General features: G+C 43.4%; 3 protein-coding genes across 4 annotated transcripts in view; 2 read left to right on the top strand and 1 right to left on the bottom strand.

Annotated features, from left to right (window-relative positions):
- The window catches only part of odf2a (outer dense fiber of sperm tails 2a), a 7560-nt gene extending 343 nt beyond the window's left edge, over positions 1-7217 (bottom strand). Inside the window, exons 1-19 of the mRNA XM_034601514.1 lie at positions 7002-7217; positions 6328-6444; positions 5993-6106; positions 5728-5910; positions 5131-5312; positions 4497-4632; positions 4155-4274; positions 3969-4043; positions 3679-3750; positions 3277-3393; positions 2944-3129; positions 2512-2621; positions 1917-2052; positions 1605-1715; positions 1246-1509; positions 922-1022; positions 646-808; positions 374-499; positions 1-287 (exon numbers count right to left, since the gene is read on the bottom strand). The exon at positions 1-287 is cut by the window's left edge and continues 343 nt beyond it. Coding sequence (XP_034457405.1) covers positions 117-287; positions 374-499; positions 646-808; positions 922-1022; positions 1246-1509; positions 1605-1715; positions 1917-2052; positions 2512-2621; positions 2944-3129; positions 3277-3393; positions 3679-3750; positions 3969-4043; positions 4155-4274; positions 4497-4632; positions 5131-5312; positions 5728-5910; positions 5993-6106; positions 6328-6444; positions 7002-7004 — 2487 coding nt within the window. The 5' untranslated portion in view covers positions 7005-7217 and the 3' untranslated portion in view covers positions 1-116. The remainder of the gene's footprint in view (positions 288-373; positions 500-645; positions 809-921; positions 1023-1245; positions 1510-1604; positions 1716-1916; positions 2053-2511; positions 2622-2943; positions 3130-3276; positions 3394-3678; positions 3751-3968; positions 4044-4154; positions 4275-4496; positions 4633-5130; positions 5313-5727; positions 5911-5992; positions 6107-6327; positions 6445-7001) is intronic.
- Positions 7218-7596: 379 nt separating this feature from the next.
- On the top strand, positions 7597-13985 carry march5l (membrane-associated ring finger (C3HC4) 5, like). Its single transcript, XM_034601632.1, has 7 exons — positions 7597-7738; positions 11097-11201; positions 11386-11588; positions 11856-11986; positions 12082-12241; positions 12675-12841; positions 13020-13985. The coding sequence occupies exons 2-7, from the start codon at positions 11173-11175 to the stop codon at positions 13191-13193; spliced, it is 864 nt and encodes a 287-aa protein (XP_034457523.1). The 5' UTR covers positions 7597-7738; positions 11097-11172; the 3' UTR covers positions 13194-13985.
- Positions 13986-14454: 469 nt separating this feature from the next.
- On the top strand, positions 14455-17650 carry kctd9b (potassium channel tetramerization domain containing 9b). 2 transcript variants are annotated; one of them, XM_034601603.1, is made up of 12 exons: positions 14455-14605; positions 14675-14796; positions 15000-15043; positions 15433-15499; positions 15677-15735; positions 15817-15945; positions 16059-16126; positions 16208-16303; positions 16411-16560; positions 16704-16809; positions 16999-17132; positions 17269-17650. In XM_034601603.1, the coding sequence occupies exons 1-12, from the start codon at positions 14558-14560 to the stop codon at positions 17383-17385; spliced, it is 1140 nt and encodes a 379-aa protein (XP_034457494.1). In that variant the 5' UTR covers positions 14455-14557; the 3' UTR covers positions 17386-17650. The 2 variants fall into 2 exon arrangements, with proteins under 2 accessions (XP_034457494.1, XP_034457493.1); XM_034601602.1 differs by having other exon boundaries at positions 15677-15945.
- The last annotated feature ends 231 nt before the right edge of the window (positions 17651-17881 follow it).

Here is a 17881-nt window from a genome sequence, read left to right as displayed (position 1 = left end):
GTGACTCACGTTTCCTCAGGAAAATACCCAGATGATCATTTCCGAACTCACTTTCACTCTGAAAGTTTGCACATAATTCACACAGTCCCTGTGGAACTCCTCTGATGGACGGACTTTCAGATGGGGGAGGGGGCCTGCAGGGATCTGCTGAGGGACACATCTCCAAAGACGTTGGCGTATGACGCTTTGAGGAACTGGACGTAGTTCTGCAGACTTCGGTTGGTGCTGTCCGACTGCTCCAGACGATCGGTCATGTCCTGCTGTCGGCTCTGATATCGTCGCTCCGCCTGAGCATCATAAACACACATGTCACAGACCTGCTGATGGTTCATTCACACAACATTTTCAGTCCAGGGCTCAAAGAGGCCTTTACCTCCTCTTTGCAATGTCGCAGTTGGTTGATTTCTGAGCTGGTTCTGCTGAGTTGAGTCTCCAGGTCGACTATCTTGGCCTGGGTGGAGCGCTCTTTGGTGGTGGCACGTTCTCTGGACTCCGACATCTGGACATAAATATAACACAGTGAACAGTGGATGAAGAATAGCCCACAGCTGAACTCTCATCTCTACACACACAAGCTGCAGAAGCCTCAGAGAAAAGAACACACAATCTTCGACCAGTGTTTAGTAGCTGTTGACAAGTTCAGACCTGTTGTCGAGCATCATCCAGAGCCTCCTCCAGCTTTCTGCTCAACAGGGAGCATTCCCTGGTTTTTTCCTCCAGACGGAGCTGATTGCTGTGGATGGCGTCTTCCCGTTTGGTGATGACCGCCATCAGGTCGCCGTTCTGACTGTCAGTCTCCTCCAGCTTCCTACGAGGAGACAAACGAGAGGACAGTGACAACAACAATCAACTAGTCTCATATCGTGCCAGACATTGACAAAGCATCATATCCATCAGAGTAAAGCAGTGGAGGCGACAGACCTTTCAAAAGTCTCCACTCGCTGCTGCAGCTGTCGGTTCTCCTCCAGCAGAACCTTGTTCTTTTGTCTGAACAGCTCCACCTGACTTCCCTGAGTCTCCACCTGATAAGACATGAACTTAACTTACTGAATTACAAATCAAGGAATGACACATGTTCCTGTTGTGAACGAGTCTGACTCAGACAATCTCCTGCTGCTGCTTCACAGGAGAAACACTCACTGCACAAAATGTCCAGACACAAATATTATTTTGAATTTAGCACTTTAAATTAGAAATGAAATCTTTATGGTTTGAAACCAGCTGCATGAATGAGATAATAATGACCTTCATGCGCAGATCAGTCAGGGTTGTGCTGAGCTCCACGCTGCGTCTCTCCTGGCTGCGTTCCCGGTCCTGAGCCTCCTGCAGCTGTAGCTCTGTGTGTCGTAAGGTGTCGGGAAGAGGCTCGAGCTCCGCGAGCCGGCCCAGCAGCTCCCTGCGCACCTCCTCTACCTCCTGCTCCAGCTTTCCCCGCACAGCCTGGACCTCCCGCTCCGCCCGAGCCAGCCGAGTGCAGTACTCATCTGCCTCAGCCCGCGTTTTCCCCACCTACAGAGTGACAGTTCCCAGGAGGAAGTACTGAGTTCAGACAGTTGTGTTACTCAAACTGTTGCAGACCTGGTGGTTCAGTAAGGTGCATGTACCTGGATCTTATAGCTGTCCACCAGGCTTTCATACTGCTTGATGGAAGCTTTGACCTGCTGAAGCTCCGACTGACACGAGGCCAGCTTCTCCTCCATCCCCGCCGCTGTGGCCTGACACAGGTTCACATCATGTGTCATCAGTTATTACTGTAAATTAACCAGACAGTCCAACCTCATAATGTAATGCGAGTCCATGTAAGTCTATTAGAACAGGAAGGACATTCTCCAGAACACAGACACTGAACAAACATGTGGACATCTGACCAGGGCACGGTCACATTCAACACTCGTGTTCTGTTGGGAGCTTCTCACCTTGAGCGTCTGCTTCTCCAGTCGGGCGGCCGTGCTCTCTGTGTTCAGTCCGTGCAGACGATCCAGCAGAGCCTCTCTCTCCACTCGACCTTTCTCCTCTGACCTCTGAAGCTGCTCCGTCAGTTCCATTATACGACTGTAGCATCATACAGAACAAATCACGTTTTCAATTACATGCAAGGTATTGAGAGGATGAAATAGCACTTAGGTATATTACAAGTGGAATGTCCAAAAGATTTTATAATAAATAAATGAATGAGTAATTTCTCAAGAGAGAAAACACTTAACATTTGCCTTCCACATGTGAGCAGCTTAGGACAAGAACATGATGCAGTTGCTTCCCATTCATTTCTATGTGAAACCCTTTTGGTTTCCGGGTGTGAACTGACCTGTTGAGTTCAATCTGACTGAACATGTTAATCACGAGGCTCCAGACAGAGCAACATGTGTGGAGCCTGGTAGTTTCTGTAACGACCCCTTCCAGATTTTCCCCTTCTGCTTCTTGCCAATATCAACAGTTGAATTTCTTCGTCCTCTGATTCACCAGGACTGACTCATCTGTTTGGATCTACAGCTGTTTCTGAGAGCAACAAACCTGTTCAGCAGCGACAGTTCAATCTCCAGTTTACTCTTGTCTTTCAGCTCTTGGGCATGATGACTCTGCCAGGTCTCAGCTGCAGACAGTGCTTCTGACACCTGCTTCTCCTGTAAGAAATAAAAACTCTGACTTTCTCTTTTCTCTTTCTGGAACAGAGTGAAAAGATGGAGCTTGGAGCTTCCTTCAAATATAAACTGAAAGAAACAACCAATGACAGGAGGTAAAAGCGAGCAGCACATTATTCAAAGCAATGGTCAGTGATGTGATGTGTCTTGTGCAGGACCTTCCACAAAGGCCAGATTGGGGGTTTAACAGCAGCTCCCTGTTCCTCTGGTATATTGTAATGTCACAGATCCATCATTTACACCTAATTATTTTCCATTTGAATGAATTGAATCTGTGGTCAGGCTTCTTGTGACGCAGCCCCACCATGTCCAGCAGCTGCTTGCTCAGCTGGCCAGCGGCGTCCTCGCCGCGCTCTGCTCGCTGCTTCTGGGCTCGTGTAGCTCGTTTCAGGGCCTCTCGGTCGGTGCAGGCCTGCTCCTTCTGCCTCGTCAGCTGCTCCTTCAGATGGTCCATCTCTGCCTTCTGCTGGTCGGCCGCTCGCTCCAGGTTCTGAAGAAGAAACCAGGGATCACAGCAGGGTTTATGTGACAGGGTCTGACTGCAGTGGACGTGTTCACGAACATGTTCAAACTTCATAATAATACAAAACCACAAACAACAATAGATAAGGACACAGGAGTAGATCCCATGACAGACCTTCATCTGCACAGTGAGCCGGTTGTTCTCTGCCTCTTTGCTGCGGAGCTGTCCCTGTAAACGAGCTCTCGTTGACTCCAGACTCTTGGACAGATCAGCTGTGCTCTTAGTGTTTTCCTGCATTTTCAAATTCCAGAACACATATTGAGTAAGAACGAGGATTCTGCTTTAACCTGCTGAACTAAACGATGCATCAGTAAGATACTGCTTTGCTTGGAATCCCTGTTATTGTCAGATCTGCTGTTTAACAGATGCAAGATCAAAGATTCAAGATGTTTGTCAATGAATATCTTGAATTGTTTAAATTGTTTGTGATAAAAAGTGTCACACACATTTCATTTATGTATTTTCTTTTTATATTGTGTGAAATAGACTAAACTAAAACTAAAAACTAAAGTGTACCTTCTCAATATCGAGACGTTTCGAGAGTTGATCGACCTCTTTTTCTCTCTCTTGAAGTTTCCCCACAAGAAACTGTGAAAGGAAAAGGAGGTCGAATTTTATTCATATTGTACAAATAAAAGAATGTGTTTTACATGAAGATTAAAAAAGTTGTGAAAAGATTGTCAGTGTAACCCATGATGAGTATTAGTTTGTCGAAGAGAAAACAAAGAGAACACATGATGCATTTAGGTTCATGAAAGTAAAAGTCTGTAAATAAAGTAGATTTTACAGGTTTATATTAAACTCACAGCATTTTGTGCCTCAGTGTCTGCGAGTCTCTTCAGTAACGAATCCTTCTGCTCCGACAGGCGCGTCGACTCCATCTGTTCAAAGACATTTAACCAACAACAATAAACTTAACAAATATTCCTTTTCCAAGTGAAAGTAAAATCTGAAAACTATCTGTTCACTGTGTTTTGCGTCGCACTCAGTACCTGGGATCTGTGCTGCTCTCTGAGAAGGTGCCGCAGCGTTCGGTTTGTGGCCTCAAACGTTTCCAGCTTCTGCAGCAGCAGCTCCTTCTGACGACCTAAGACTGAAGTGTCTGACAGCCTCTGTACGGACAAACAGAAAACACAGACAGGAGCCAAGACAAGGTTTGTAAAGGTCACAACAACAGAAACAGTTTTTCAAGCTTCCTGGTTGTCCTGGATGAAGAAGCAGCCTGTAGCTTGTTGACACTCTGTCCATGGAGACCCTAACCCTAACAAGCACGTCGGGTCTCACAGGACACACTGAGGTCCAACACTGAGGTCCAACACTGAGTTAATACTCACACCAGAACCACACACTTTGAAAACAGACTCTCGCAGGGCTGAGACTTGTTTAGCAGCCGCGGCTCCGTCCACCTCAGCCTCCATCAGTTTTCGGAGCAGAGCGTCTTTGTCTTGTTGTGGACTGTCCCGGTCTAATCTGCAAGGAACAGACAGGGACAATAATCCAGATCAAAACAAACTAACTTTGTCATCTGTGGAGACAATGTCAGAGAAATAAAATCAGATCTGACTTCAGGCCACAGAGAAAAATGTGTATCTACTGGAGAAGGATCAGATTCATTATCCTGAAGAATCTAACCCTGGATTTATATCTCTACCTTGACTGTCCCAGGAATAAAATAACTTCCAAAAATGTAGCTACAATAAAGCCAGCATGACTCTGACTGCCAGACATTCATACTATTTGCCACTGAATGGTCATTAAGAATTCCCAGAGTGAAATATATTTTGCTCTAATCTGTAAACTGTAAATAAAAAGGGTTACAGGGTTACAGTTTCAAGAAAGTTTGAGGTCAGACAAATTAATTATGGGTAGAATATCTGTGAAGGTGAAATCATCTCTATGCTTCGTCCCAGAAAGTCAAAAGGAAATGTGAGACAAAAATGAAGAAGGAGAGAAGTGTTTCATGTTTGCCTGTCGCTCTCCTCCAGCCACTTTTCCATCGACAGACGTAACCGCGTGTTCTCCCGCTCAGTCTCCTCCAGCTCCTTGGTCACCTCAGCAAGCTCCTCCTCCTGCTCGGCGATCACCCGCTGGGAGACACTCAGCTGCTCCGACTGACGCTCCAGCAGCTGCTCTCTTTTCCGCAGTTCCACCTGCACATATATGTGACAGATGTGCAAATGTACATGTGGACATACACACAAACAATATGATACTGGGGTGAGACAAACTCTGACATGACTAATCTGCAAGTCTGCAGGGACGTACAGAGAAGACGAGACGTGCACTTAGAAGGGACTTCATTTCAGTTGTTGCTGTGGGATATTAGCAATGCAGAGATATTGATCTGATAATGAATCTCAAAGTATTTTTCTGAACAGGTCTTTAAGGAGTTCAGACAGGCCGGACAGCTGGAGGAAGTCAGCACATTTACATTCAGCTCATCACATTTTGTCACGGTGTGAAAGAAAACAACAATTTGTGTCATTGGAGTCATACTCTTGGATGTGCGGCTCAAAGTAATGCAACTGTACTGAGCAGTCCAAAGTGGAAAGAGAAGAGACTGACCTCATTCTTTAGAGAGCTGACTTCTGTCATTAAGCTGTCAATCTTCCTCTCATACTGGCTGATTCGTCCGTGAAGCCCTTCCTCTTCCTCTGATGTGAGCTCAGCCAATCGCAGTGCAGAGTGCGACTGCTCAGGCTCTGGTTCGGGGAGCAGTGGCGTGATCTCAAGGTGGTGCGTTGGTCCCTGGGTGCAAATGACACCTTCATGAACACGACATCCTGACTGGCTGAGCACATTCCCAATCTGAGGCTTTACGACCAGTTACCTCCCACTTGTATGAGGCGTCTCGTGTTGAGGCTTTTCCTGGGGGAATCCATGGCCCTCGAGTTTTGACCGTGGCTGTAGGACGGAGGGTTCCTCTGTCCACCTTGGTCTTCCCCTTAAAAACACAGTGTGTGCAGCAGCATCTTGTTACAGGCAGGTCTCCCTATGCTGCATAATAACTCATATGAGATCTGATGTGCACTATGAAAAGGAGGGAGGGGAATGGGTGTGAGTGGGTGATCAGAAAATAAGAAATAAAGCAAAGAAGCTAAATCTTCAACTAACTGAAAATGAAGTAGACATGAATCATATCAATAAGTCCAGTGGATCTCTAACCTGAGGGGGTTTGGCAGCATGCGTCCTATGAGCCTTCACGTGCACGTGGACAGGTGTGGCCTCGTTGACGTGCACGTGAATAGGAGGTGAACTGGAGCGGTTCCTCGTTGCTTTCCTCTGTCACACACAGTGGGATGAGTAACAGTTTACTAGTTAACACGAGGATTTACTGATTTCATGTTAAGTTGATGTCACAACTTTCTGTTCTACATCATATTTACTGCAGTATCTTTGTAAGTCACTTGAGTCACTGCTACAAAGTCAAACACGGATGAAAACTAGTGATTATCATATTAGATCGTAATTATGAACTTTTACTTTTACTTCGAATAGAATATTGTGGAATATGTTGATTAAAAACGAAATATTAAAGCTATTAGAAGCGGATCCCATTCATAACACCACTCATTTAGATTACGATACTAACATTAACACAAACACTCACTACTATGAATCGCAATCTACAAGTAAGGCCCTTGAAAGGAGTCACATGTGAATTCGGCAGTGATTTCACATCATTATATAAATGTGTTTAAACATTAAACATATCAACAAAAGCAGCGTAGCTTAGCACGAAGTGAACGAGAGCTTGACTTTAGCGTTAGCTTGTTGGCTAACCGTGATAGCAGCCGTACCAGCGTCTGTGCGATTCAATGACCAGTGTTCGCTCTTACCATAAGAGAAACTCAAATAAAGAATAATAATAATGAATATGTTGTGTCAGCAGCTTCTGTTGCGCAGCGAACAAACTCCAGCGAACTAACGTAGAGAAGAGCGAGGACTCGTGCTCTCTGGTTGGTCAGTTCAAAGCACGTGACGTGTTCCTCCAGCGCTGATTGGACCAGAGTCGACGGTTTAACGTTCCTTGGCAACACATTAAACACAACAGGCTGGAGGCGGAGACTCGTTTGTGACAAACCGGGAAAACACACAACTCGCTCCGAAAGACCCACTTCATTCACTACACATGGTTCAGCAACAGTAACACAGTCAATGCTGAAGATTTGTGAATGTGTAATTTGTAAACACATCATTTATTCAACGTGTACGGACATGACTGTGATGTTTTATGATTTATTATATTTACTCTGCTCTGTTGTCCTAATTTGTATCCATGTGCTTCTTCAGTAGCATTTCTATTTTGTCTGTGTGTAAATTAATCCAAATGCACATGAAAATAACTTTGTTCAGTAAAGCTAATAATAATCCTGGATTGTATTTTTCTAGCTTGAACATCAAATGTCCTACATTGTTTTACCCTGTGAACGCAACAAGCACTGTCACAGCTTCGGACCAATCAGAGAGCTGCTGACAGCCTGGCTGGGCGGGACTTGTCGTGGCTGAAGCTAATCGTGTGTCAACACTTTATTCCAGATTTAACTTCACGATCTTTATAAAAGTGTGAAGACAGCTGGTTTCAGGTAGGTGCTGCTTTAAATACACGTTACACAGCTGCTGTGTTCACCAGCCGCTCGTAGAGGCAGCTAACTAACTGTTAGAGGTTAACCTAGCTTACTGTCTGTTTACTAACTAGCTCAACTTACAGGTGACAACCTTGTCAAGCTAACTCCTGTTAGCTCCACGCTTTGTTTATGAGCCGACAGACGCTGGTTAAAGTTCAAAATGAGCCAGTTAAACCAGTTAAACAGTGAAGTTAAACCAGTTAAACAGTGAAGTTAAACAGTGAAGTTAAACCTGTGAAGTTAAACAGTGAAGTTAAACAGTGAAGTTAAACCTGTTAAACAGTGAAGTTAAACAGTGAAGTTAAACCAGTTAAACAGTGAAGTTAAACCTGTGAAGTTAAACCTGTGAAGTTAAACAGTGAAGTTAAACAGTGAAGTTAAACCTGTGAAGTTAAACAGTGAAGTTAAACCAGTTAAACAGTGAAGTTAAACAGTGAAGTTAAACCTGTGAAGTTAAACAGTGAAGTTAAACAGTGAAGTTAAACCTGTGAAGTTAAACAGTGAAGTTAAACCAGGGAAGTTAAACCTGTGAAGTTAAACAGTGAAGTTAAACCTGTGAAGTTAAACAGTGAAGTTAAACCTGTGAAGTTAAACAGTGAAGTTAAACAGTGAAGTTAAACCTGTGAAGTTAAACAGTGAAGTTAAACCTGTGAAGTTAAACAGTGAAGTTAAACAGTGAAGTTAAACCTGTGAAGTTAAACAGTGAAGTTAAACCTGTGAAGTTAAACAGTGAAGTTAAACAGTGAAGTTAAACCTGTGAAGTTAAACAGTGAAGTTAAACCAGTTAAACCTGTGAAGTTAAACAGTGAAGTTAAACCAGTGAAGTTAAACCTGTGAAGTTAAACAGTGAAGTTAAACCAGTGAAGTTAAACCTGTGAAGTTAAACAGTGAAGTTAAACCAGTGAAGTTAAACCAGTTAAACAGTGAAGTTAAACCTGTGAAGTTAAACCAGTGAAGTTAAACAGTGAAGTTAAACCAGTGAAGTTAAACCAGTTAAACAGTGAAGTTAAACCAGTGAAGTTAAACCTGTGAAGTTAAACAGTGAAGTTAAACCAGTGAAGTTAAACCAGTTAAACAGTGAAGTTAAACCTGTGAAGTTAAACCAGTGAAGTTAAACAGTGAAGTTAAACCAGTGAAGTTAAACCAGTTAAACCTGTGAAGTTAAACCAGTGAAGTTAAACCTGTGAAGTTAAACAGTGAAGTTAAACCAGTGAAGTTAAACAGTGAAGTTAAACCAGTGAAGTTAAACCAGTTAAACAGTGAAGTTAAACCTGTGAAGTTAAACCAGTGAAGTTAAACAGTGAAGTTAAACCAGTGAAGTTAAACAGTGAAGTTAAACCAGTGAAGTTAAACCTGTGAAGTTAAACCAGTGAAGTTGAACCAGTGAAGTTGAACCAGGGAAGTTAAACCAGTTAAACCTGTGAAGTTAAATAGTGAAGTTAAACCAGTGAAGTTAAACAGTGAAGTTAAACCAGTGAAGTTAAACCAGTGAAGTTAAACCAGTGAATACCAGTGAAGTTAAACCAGTTAAACCAGTGAAGTTAAACCAGTGAAGTTAAACCAGTGAATACCAGTGAAGTTAAACCTGTGAAGTTAAACCAGTGAAGTTAAACCAGTTCAAATAGTTAATGTGTTGGTCACTTTGAAAAGCTGAGACTGAAACGAACTCATTTCTCAAGAACTCTTTCTCTATTAGTTTCACTTTGTAGGAAGCTGTGCTCCAAAGTGACTCAGAGCTTGTACTACAGTACTGGAGGTATTTGTACTACAAGTTTACATTAGTAGATACATTTTATAATATCTTTTACTTCATTACACTTATTTTACAGCTTCAGTAAATATTACTTTCTAGGTTAAGGTATCGAATGCAAAGCATAGTACCACTACTACTACTACTACTACTACTACTAATGATAATAATAATAACAATAATGTGTAATGTGCTTATAAATACAAAACTTATGTGTAATTGAGTATTTCTTAAACTGCAGTATTTCTACGTTTATCAAAGTAGAATCCTGATCAGTGTAAAACTTTTACTTGCAATCAAGTTGTTGTAAACATTTTTACTTTTAGGATCAAAAATACTTCTTCCACCTCTCTGTCTTTTGTGAAGTTAAACTAGAAGTGTAGAGTACTAATTTAAGTAAAAGTACATGATTATTAGCATCAAAATAAACATGTATGTGAAGTACCCAATATAAACTCTCATAGTGCATTGTAATTTCAATACTTTATATGCTGTAGGAAATATTAATATCTTGGATAATATCGTAATTTATTGATTTATATGTCAAAGCAATAATCAGAATCTGCAAAGTAAGTAGCATTTGAAGTTGTCAAATAAATGTAGTGGAGTAAAAATTACAATATTTTATATATAAACCAGCATAAAATGGAAAATACTCCAGTAAAGTATAAGTATCTGAAGTTTGATTCAATCAGAGTAAATGTCCTTGTTATGATAACCTTTGTGGTACTTTTTCCTCCACTACTTTTATTTTACAGCTTTGGTTACTCTGCTGATTCAAGTAATTTTAAAACAAAATATATTGAATAAATCATGATGAATACTATTGAGATTAAGACTGTACCTTTGCAACTTTGAGTATATATTTAATTTTTTTACTTTAACTCAAGTCAAATTTGAAATACCTTACTTCTACAGAGTACTTCAACACTTGTATTTCCATTCTTTTCTAGTGAAACTACAGAGTTGTTGTGTTTCACTGAGACTCGTGTGTTCGGCCTCAGGTCACATTGAGGCACAGACTTTAGTCTGGGAAGAATTTGGTGGAGGATAAATTTAGTGTCACCAGTTTGGTTTTACTGGAGCTATTTTCAGAATGAGCAAAGGTGCAGGACAAGTTTATTTATACAACATAATTAATACACAAAGGTTATTCAAGTGCATGTCACTTTTCAATATATACTCACAACATCTTCAAATGTCCAAACCTCAATCAAACATTCATTCACGTTCATATATGATAAAGAGAAGAAGAAAAATGTCCCGTGTCCGAAATCAGAAAGTGTTTGATATTTTTTTGAATAGTTTTGCTTCAAATGATGAATCAGTTGTTATGTATTAACATCAGGTATTAAATTCAGTTCCATGTGGTAACACAAAGTCTTACATTTAACTTGAACTGGGATTAAATCAGATAAAGTGACTGGAAACCTTCAGGAATTCATTTGAATTTAATTGAACACAAATGCAGGTTCAAGTACAGAACTTAGTTCCATTATACGCTTGTAACTGTTCATTGTAACGTATATTTGTTGGAATCAGTCGATCCATAAATATTGATTTCAGGTCTTAGCTGTCGTCTGATGGGCTCATGAGAACATCGGAGAGAGAAGAGTCAGTTCCTGAAGCATCATGGCCGCTGTTGAGGAGCAGCCTGAGAAGTAAGAGCTCAACGCTAAACCAAACTGCTGGTGATCATATTGAATTGTGGGTAATGTAGGTGTTGGCTGTTGACCAGAAAGAAAGTGTGGAATTAAAGAGACGATATCTGCTTCTGCTGCGTCTACATTTGTGTGACAAGTTCTCTAACATCCCTCGAACGTGCCACACCTGTGTGTTGTCCAGACACTGCTGGGTGTGTTTTGCCACAGAGCGGGACGACCACAGTGCGGAGTGGGTGAGTCCCTGCAGGTGTAAAGGCTGCACCAAATGGATCCATCAGTCGTGTCTGCAGCGCTGGCTGGACGAGAAGCAAAAAGGCAACAGTGGAGGAGCGGTGAGCTGTCCGCAGTGTGGCACCGAATACCACGTCGTCTTCCCCAAGATGGGTGAGTGACGGCTCTACAACACAGAATGATCATCTTTAACAACCTCACAACAATATTTGATCTCATCTTTTGAAAATAGTAATTTCCTAAAACTGCTGCTCACTTTAGTTTTTACTCAAACAACTACTTCAATCCACATTGGTGTTGTAGTGAGTGAGTGGCAGCAGGCCCATGTAACTGGGATCACTGTTTATCACAGGGCATCTCTGTGGAACGTGAACACAACGTGGTGATAACTCCACTGTGTGGTTTCCTCTCTGTCCTCAGGCCCCTTAGTGTATTTCCTGCAGCAGGTGGACAGAGCTCTGTCCCGAGTCAGTCCCTTCGCAGCTGTCGGGGTGGTTGTCGGGACGGTGTACTGGTCAGCCGTCACATACGGAGCTGTGACCGTCATGCAGGTGCACGGAGCTGACACGACTCGCACAGACACAATATGAAACCACAGAGCGTCACAGTGTGTACGAGCTTCCCCTCTTTGTGTTGTCACGCGCAGGTTGTGGGTCACAAGAAGGGGCTGTATGTGATGGAGCGAGCTGACCCGCTCTTCCTGTTGATGGGTCTGCCCACCATCCCTGTGGTGTTGGTCCTGGGAAAGATGATCCGCTGGGAGGATTATTTAGTTCGGCTGTGGCACAAACGCAACCTGCCTCCAGGTAAACAGACACAGACGCACATCCTGAATCACATGAAGGACCCTGCAGTTCACTTTCAGACTCAACAAGACAAATGTTGGAGGATAAATATGCAGAGATAAGAAGTAATTGGTGATGAAGTTATGTTTCATGACTGATGAACTGATCTGTGAGTAATTTGAGGTGTTCACAAATACATAGTCGTGGCTAAAAACATGCAGTGGTATTAATTACTCTACTATTAATAACGATGATTATACCAATACAAATAATTTCCATGTAAACTGTTGTTTGTATTTGTCTAGAAGAAAACTGAAGATCATTTAAATTTCAGTTCTCAAAATTGAACCCTGATTTTGATTACAATAAATATAAAACAGTGATTGGATAATATCATGTATGCGATGTAGTTTATGACCAAATTAAAAACGGATTCCTAACTGTTTTACACCAGGTAGCTACCGTTATCTGCCTCGTGTCCCTGCCGAGGGACCCGGGGCAGGAGACCATCTCTCCGTGTCCAGGACTCTGTGCGGAGCGCTGATCTTTCCCTCCATCGCCAGTCTGGTCGGGAGGATTCTGTTTCGACGGGTGACATCGAATCTGCAGCGCACGATGCTGGTGAAGACAGGGAGACGGTCGGGGGTGTTGGGACATTGTGCTGCATTTTCACTGGCTCCATCTTTATTCACAGTCTTTATGTGAAGAACTCAGATCTGTCCACACGTGACTGTATCACCAGAGCAATTCGTTCTTTTGTTGATTTGTGGCAGACACCCTTCTGTTCTCTTTCCCACAGGGGGGCCTGGTGTTCGTGCTGATCAAAGGAGTGTTGAAGGTGTATTTCAAACAGCAGCAGTACATCGTCCAGGCCAACAGAAACATCCTCAACTACCCTGAGAGAAACGGGAATGGACAGAACGAAGGTGGCGAGGAGGACACAGAGGACACAGAGGAGAGTGGAAACGAGTAGCGGGAGCTGGAGTCGATGTCAGAGATGATTTTATAAAAAAAAACAAATGTATTTTTATTGTGAAACAAACAGCAGAACTCAGGAGACTGGTTTTTTCGCACCAGTGGCCGTTGGCGTCTCATAATTCACGGACACCAGTATAAAGTCTGACATTTTCCAATTCTAAAAGCAGTTTATGGCTCATTTAAAAAAGTTAAGAAATTGCCCCCTCACTTTTTCAAGATATTTGAATCTTAGTTTGGCTCTAAAAGTCCTGAATGTTAAAAAATGTTGTCGGTCCTGTTTGCAAACAATCAATTTACCCTCAGTGCCTATTATGATGCTAACTGGCTTAAATAGCTGAATCAGTTCTGCCTGAGAGAAAAAGCTCTTTTTGAAATCCTACAGTTCCGAGCTGCTGAATCCTTGGTGTTGGTAGAATGAAGGTTTGGGTGTTTGGGATACAGTCGAAGCGTTTCAGAGTTTTATGCACAGATTAATCAGGGTGTGGTTATTTATTGGTCTCATGTTGCTCTTCCTCCTGATGCTCAGTTAAAGCAGAGTTCAGACCAGATGTTGACACAGGAGAATTAAAACACTGATTCAATAATATTAATATGTAATACTTTTTGACTCCTGCAGTTAAGGTAAAGAAAGCAGCTCCTGGAGCAGAAGGTTGAGAAAGTATTGATCTTCTTTGCTTTTGCCAAATGAAAATTAATTCAAAGATTAATGCAGTGTCCTTGCAGGAGTGTGTTCAACTGAGCTCTTATTTTATGTCTTGGAGAATAATTTGTCTAATAAATATCTCTGGAAAACAACCGTCAACCTCTCATTCTGCGTTGATAGATGATATTTGATTTATTTGATTTAACATATATTTATGACTTGCATCACACCTGCAGCAAACAAAGGACACACACATTTGACATCACATTATATTCTTATTTAGGTTGGATATCATTTTAATTATTTTTAACCTGGTAATTTTCACACACTGAATATGAGTAAGTAGTAAGTTTATAACATCAGATTATACCAAGTGTTTTAATATTTAAAAAATAAAGTTTACCTGAAGAGAAAAATAAACATTTTTGATTTATTTCCCGATCTTAGGACGATGTGGTTGTCCCGCCCCTTCACCTTACCGATTGGCTGTTGTAAACAATACACGCAGCTGATTGGCTTATTTTGCTGCACTGGGCGTGTGAGCCGCAGCGTCTTTATCCCTCCTCTCCCTCTGATTGGGTGACACTCAGCCAAGCAGACTGGTGATTGGTTACGTGTAGGAAAGCAGCCAATCAGAGGCAGGGCGCTGCTTCCTGTGGTGGCAGAGTGATGTTTTGATGAGTCTCCGGTAGAAGAGCCGTTACCGTCCCGGGACCATGAGGAGAGTCACTCTGTTCGTTAACGGGAGCTCCGCTGACGGGAAGGTGAGAACACGCATGGCGTCAGTAGCAACATGGCGGCGGAGCGGCGACTGAAGCTGTTTCCGGTCACAGGTGGTTCCGGTGTTCGGTTCCCTGGAGGATCTTCTGGCCGCGGCCAGCGCCAAGCTGCGGGTTCGAGCTTCCGGTGTTTATAACGGCAGCGGCGGCCTCATCGATGACGTCACTCTGATCAGGTACAGTCAGGGAGTGCAACTGGAGCAGCGCGTGAGCGACCTGTTCAATTCACTTACTGTGTGTGTGTGTGTGTGCGTGTGTGTGTGTGCGTGTGTGTGTGCGTGCGTGTGTGTGTGTGCGTGTGTGTGTGTCTGTGTGTACGTGTGTGTACGTGTGTGTACGTGTGTGTACGTGTGTGTGTGTGTGTGTGTGTGTTCCTCAGAGATGATGACGTGCTGTACATATCAGAGGCAGATTCATCTGAAGGTAAGAAGACTTCACAGTAACAGAACTGAAACCAAGTACAGGATTATACTTCCTGTTTTAAAGTGTGTGTGTGTGTGGGGGGGGGGGGGGGTAGTCTTCTGTTTGAATGGAGAAAATGAACGAGGCTTCATTTGGTTGCCATGGTAACATCATGATGGCATAACTAGCAGCATCAGCACCTTCAGGCGCAGTACTCCACAGTACATCAGTACTTCAGTACTCTACAGTACATCAGTACTTCAGTACTCTACAGTTAAATGTCTCAGAATCAAAATATTCCATGGCGTCAGTTTTCTGTTCGTCTCCTTCACTGTTGTGTGTGTGTGTGTGTGTGTGTGTGTGTGTGTGTGTGTGTGTGTGTGTGTGTGTGTGTGCCTGCGCCTGTGTAGATCCTCAGGATGAACGTTCTGATTGGCTCACGCTGAATGTGGGCGGACGCTGCTTCACCACCACCAGGTAGAGTTGTAATAACGTGACCAATCACCACAGTGTCCAACACTCATGTCCACAAGCACCTCATGCAGGGGAAAGTGACTCTGCTTTGAACCCCTCCCCTACACACATCTGCACACAGCTGGACATCACTGAAACATGGCAGCCGTGTGAACAGGTCGTGTTTGTGTGTTTCCACAGGAGCACACTGGTCAGAAAAGAGCCTGAGAGCATGTTGGCTCACATGTTCAGAGAGAAAGGTGACGACACTACACAACGTTCATCTCTTCATCTGAACAGAGATGGTCCTTTGTTTAACTTCCTGTCCGTCCTGAATTCAGACGGCTGGGGGAACAAGCAGGACTCTCAGGGGGCGTACCTGATCGATCGCAGCCCAGATTACTTTGAACCCATCCTGAATTACCTGAGACATGGACAGCTCATCATCAACGACGGGATCAACCCACTGGGTACAGCAGCACCACACACACTGACACTCACACACACACACACACTCACACACACTCACACACTCACACGTTCCCACCTCCTGGACCACTGATCCGTGTTGTTCTCACTGCAGGCGTCCTGGAAGAGGCTCGTTTCTTTGGTATTGAGCCGCTCGCCGAGCAGCTGGAGACTCTCATCAAGGTGCGTGAGCGTGAACACAGAACATTTCACTGACAGTCATGAATGTGCAGTGTCATCGGTTTGACTCCGGTGTGTTTTCAGTCCTTGCAGCCGCCTGACGACCACTCACCTCTGACCCGCAAAGAGTTTATTAGATTCCTGTTGGGCACGACCACCAAGTCAGAGCTGCGGTGTCAGGTACATCAACACAAACACACACAGACAGAGAGAACCTGCATGTTTTAAATATTTGGACACGTGACACCGACTTCAGCTCAGATTCTCAGTGTGTCCGTTTCCCACAGGGTCTGAACTTTAACGGTGCAGATCTGTCTCGACTGGATCTGCGCTACATCAACTTCAAGATGGCCAACCTGAGAGGAGCCAACCTGACGCACGCCAACCTGAGCGGGGCCAACCTGGAGCGAGCGGACCTGTCCATGGCGTGTCTCGACGTGAGCCACGTTTGAGTCCTCGTCACTTGACGTTTTTCAGGATATCAGATATGACACAGTTTAAATCAGGAAGCGTAAACACTGACCCAGAATCAGTCTGATGTGTCACATCTGGTGTGTGTGTGTGTGTGTGTGTGTTACAGGGAGCTAACCTGCAGGGAGTGAAGATGCTCTGCACCAACGCTGAGGGAGCGTCACTGAGAAGTTGTAACTTTGAGGATCCAGCTGGAATCAAAGCTAATCTGGAAGGTGAAACACGAACACACACATTCTCAACATGAAGCCAACGGAGTTAGTGTGAGATCAAAGTGAACGTGTGTGTGTGTGTGTGTGTGTGTGTGTGTGTGTGTGTGTGTGTGTGTGTGTGTGTGTGTGTGTGTGTGTGTGTGTGTGTGTGTGTGTGTGTGTGTGTGTGTGTGTGTGTGTTTACGTGTTCAGGAGCAAACCTGAAGGGTGTGGACATGGAGGGAAGTCAGATGACGGGGATCAACCTGAGAGTCGCTACACTGAAAAACGCCAAACTGAAGAACTGCAACCTGAGAGGAGCGACACTGGCCGGGACGGACCTGGAGGTGAACACACACACACACACACACACACACACACATACACACACACACACACATCTCTAAATCTAAACTCACCTGACCACATGTGCTAAAGGGTCAAATACAAGTGTCTAAAAAGATAATGGATCTTTCTCTCCAGAACTGTGACTTGTCAGGATGTGATCTTCAGGAGGCGAACCTCAGAGGCTCCAACGTGAAGGGAGCCATCTTTGAGGAGATGCTCACGCCGCTGCACATGTCTCAGAGCGTCCGCTGAAGCCCCGCCCCCTTCCACAGTCCTAGTGAACGCTTCACATCCCAACACACGCCCCCACGGCCATGGAGCCATTTTAACCAGTGAATGTTTCATGGTCCACAAGTAAAGACACGTTGTTCATAAACTATTTAATATTCTACTCAGGCTGCAAGTAACTGTATTTTATCTGTTAATCGTCTGCAAGTAAACAATTTGTTGTTCATTAGAAAAATGTCCAAAAACATTGTGAAAAGTAAAAAAACTTTCCCAAATCGAGATGACAACTCAAAACAATCCATGAACCCCCCCCCCCTCGTCATGACAACCAGTACAAACTTTGTATTTTGCTCTGAACCAAACAAACAAGTATTATCATCAATTCAACAGCTTAGATTTATCTTTAATTGATTTCTTTATTGAGCAGCAGTTTTGTTACATGGAGCTTTTGAATGTAGTTTCTAAAAGTAAATGTGTTTTCACACATTTCTGATAAATCATCAGCCTTGAAAACACTTTA

The sequence above is a fragment of the Hippoglossus hippoglossus genome, chromosome 12 (genome assembly GCF_009819705.1).
Source record: "Hippoglossus hippoglossus isolate fHipHip1 chromosome 12, fHipHip1.pri, whole genome shotgun sequence".
Classification (NCBI taxonomy): Eukaryota; Metazoa; Chordata; class Actinopteri; order Pleuronectiformes; family Pleuronectidae; genus Hippoglossus; species Hippoglossus hippoglossus.
This window is presented reverse-complemented; position numbering and strand designations above follow the sequence as displayed.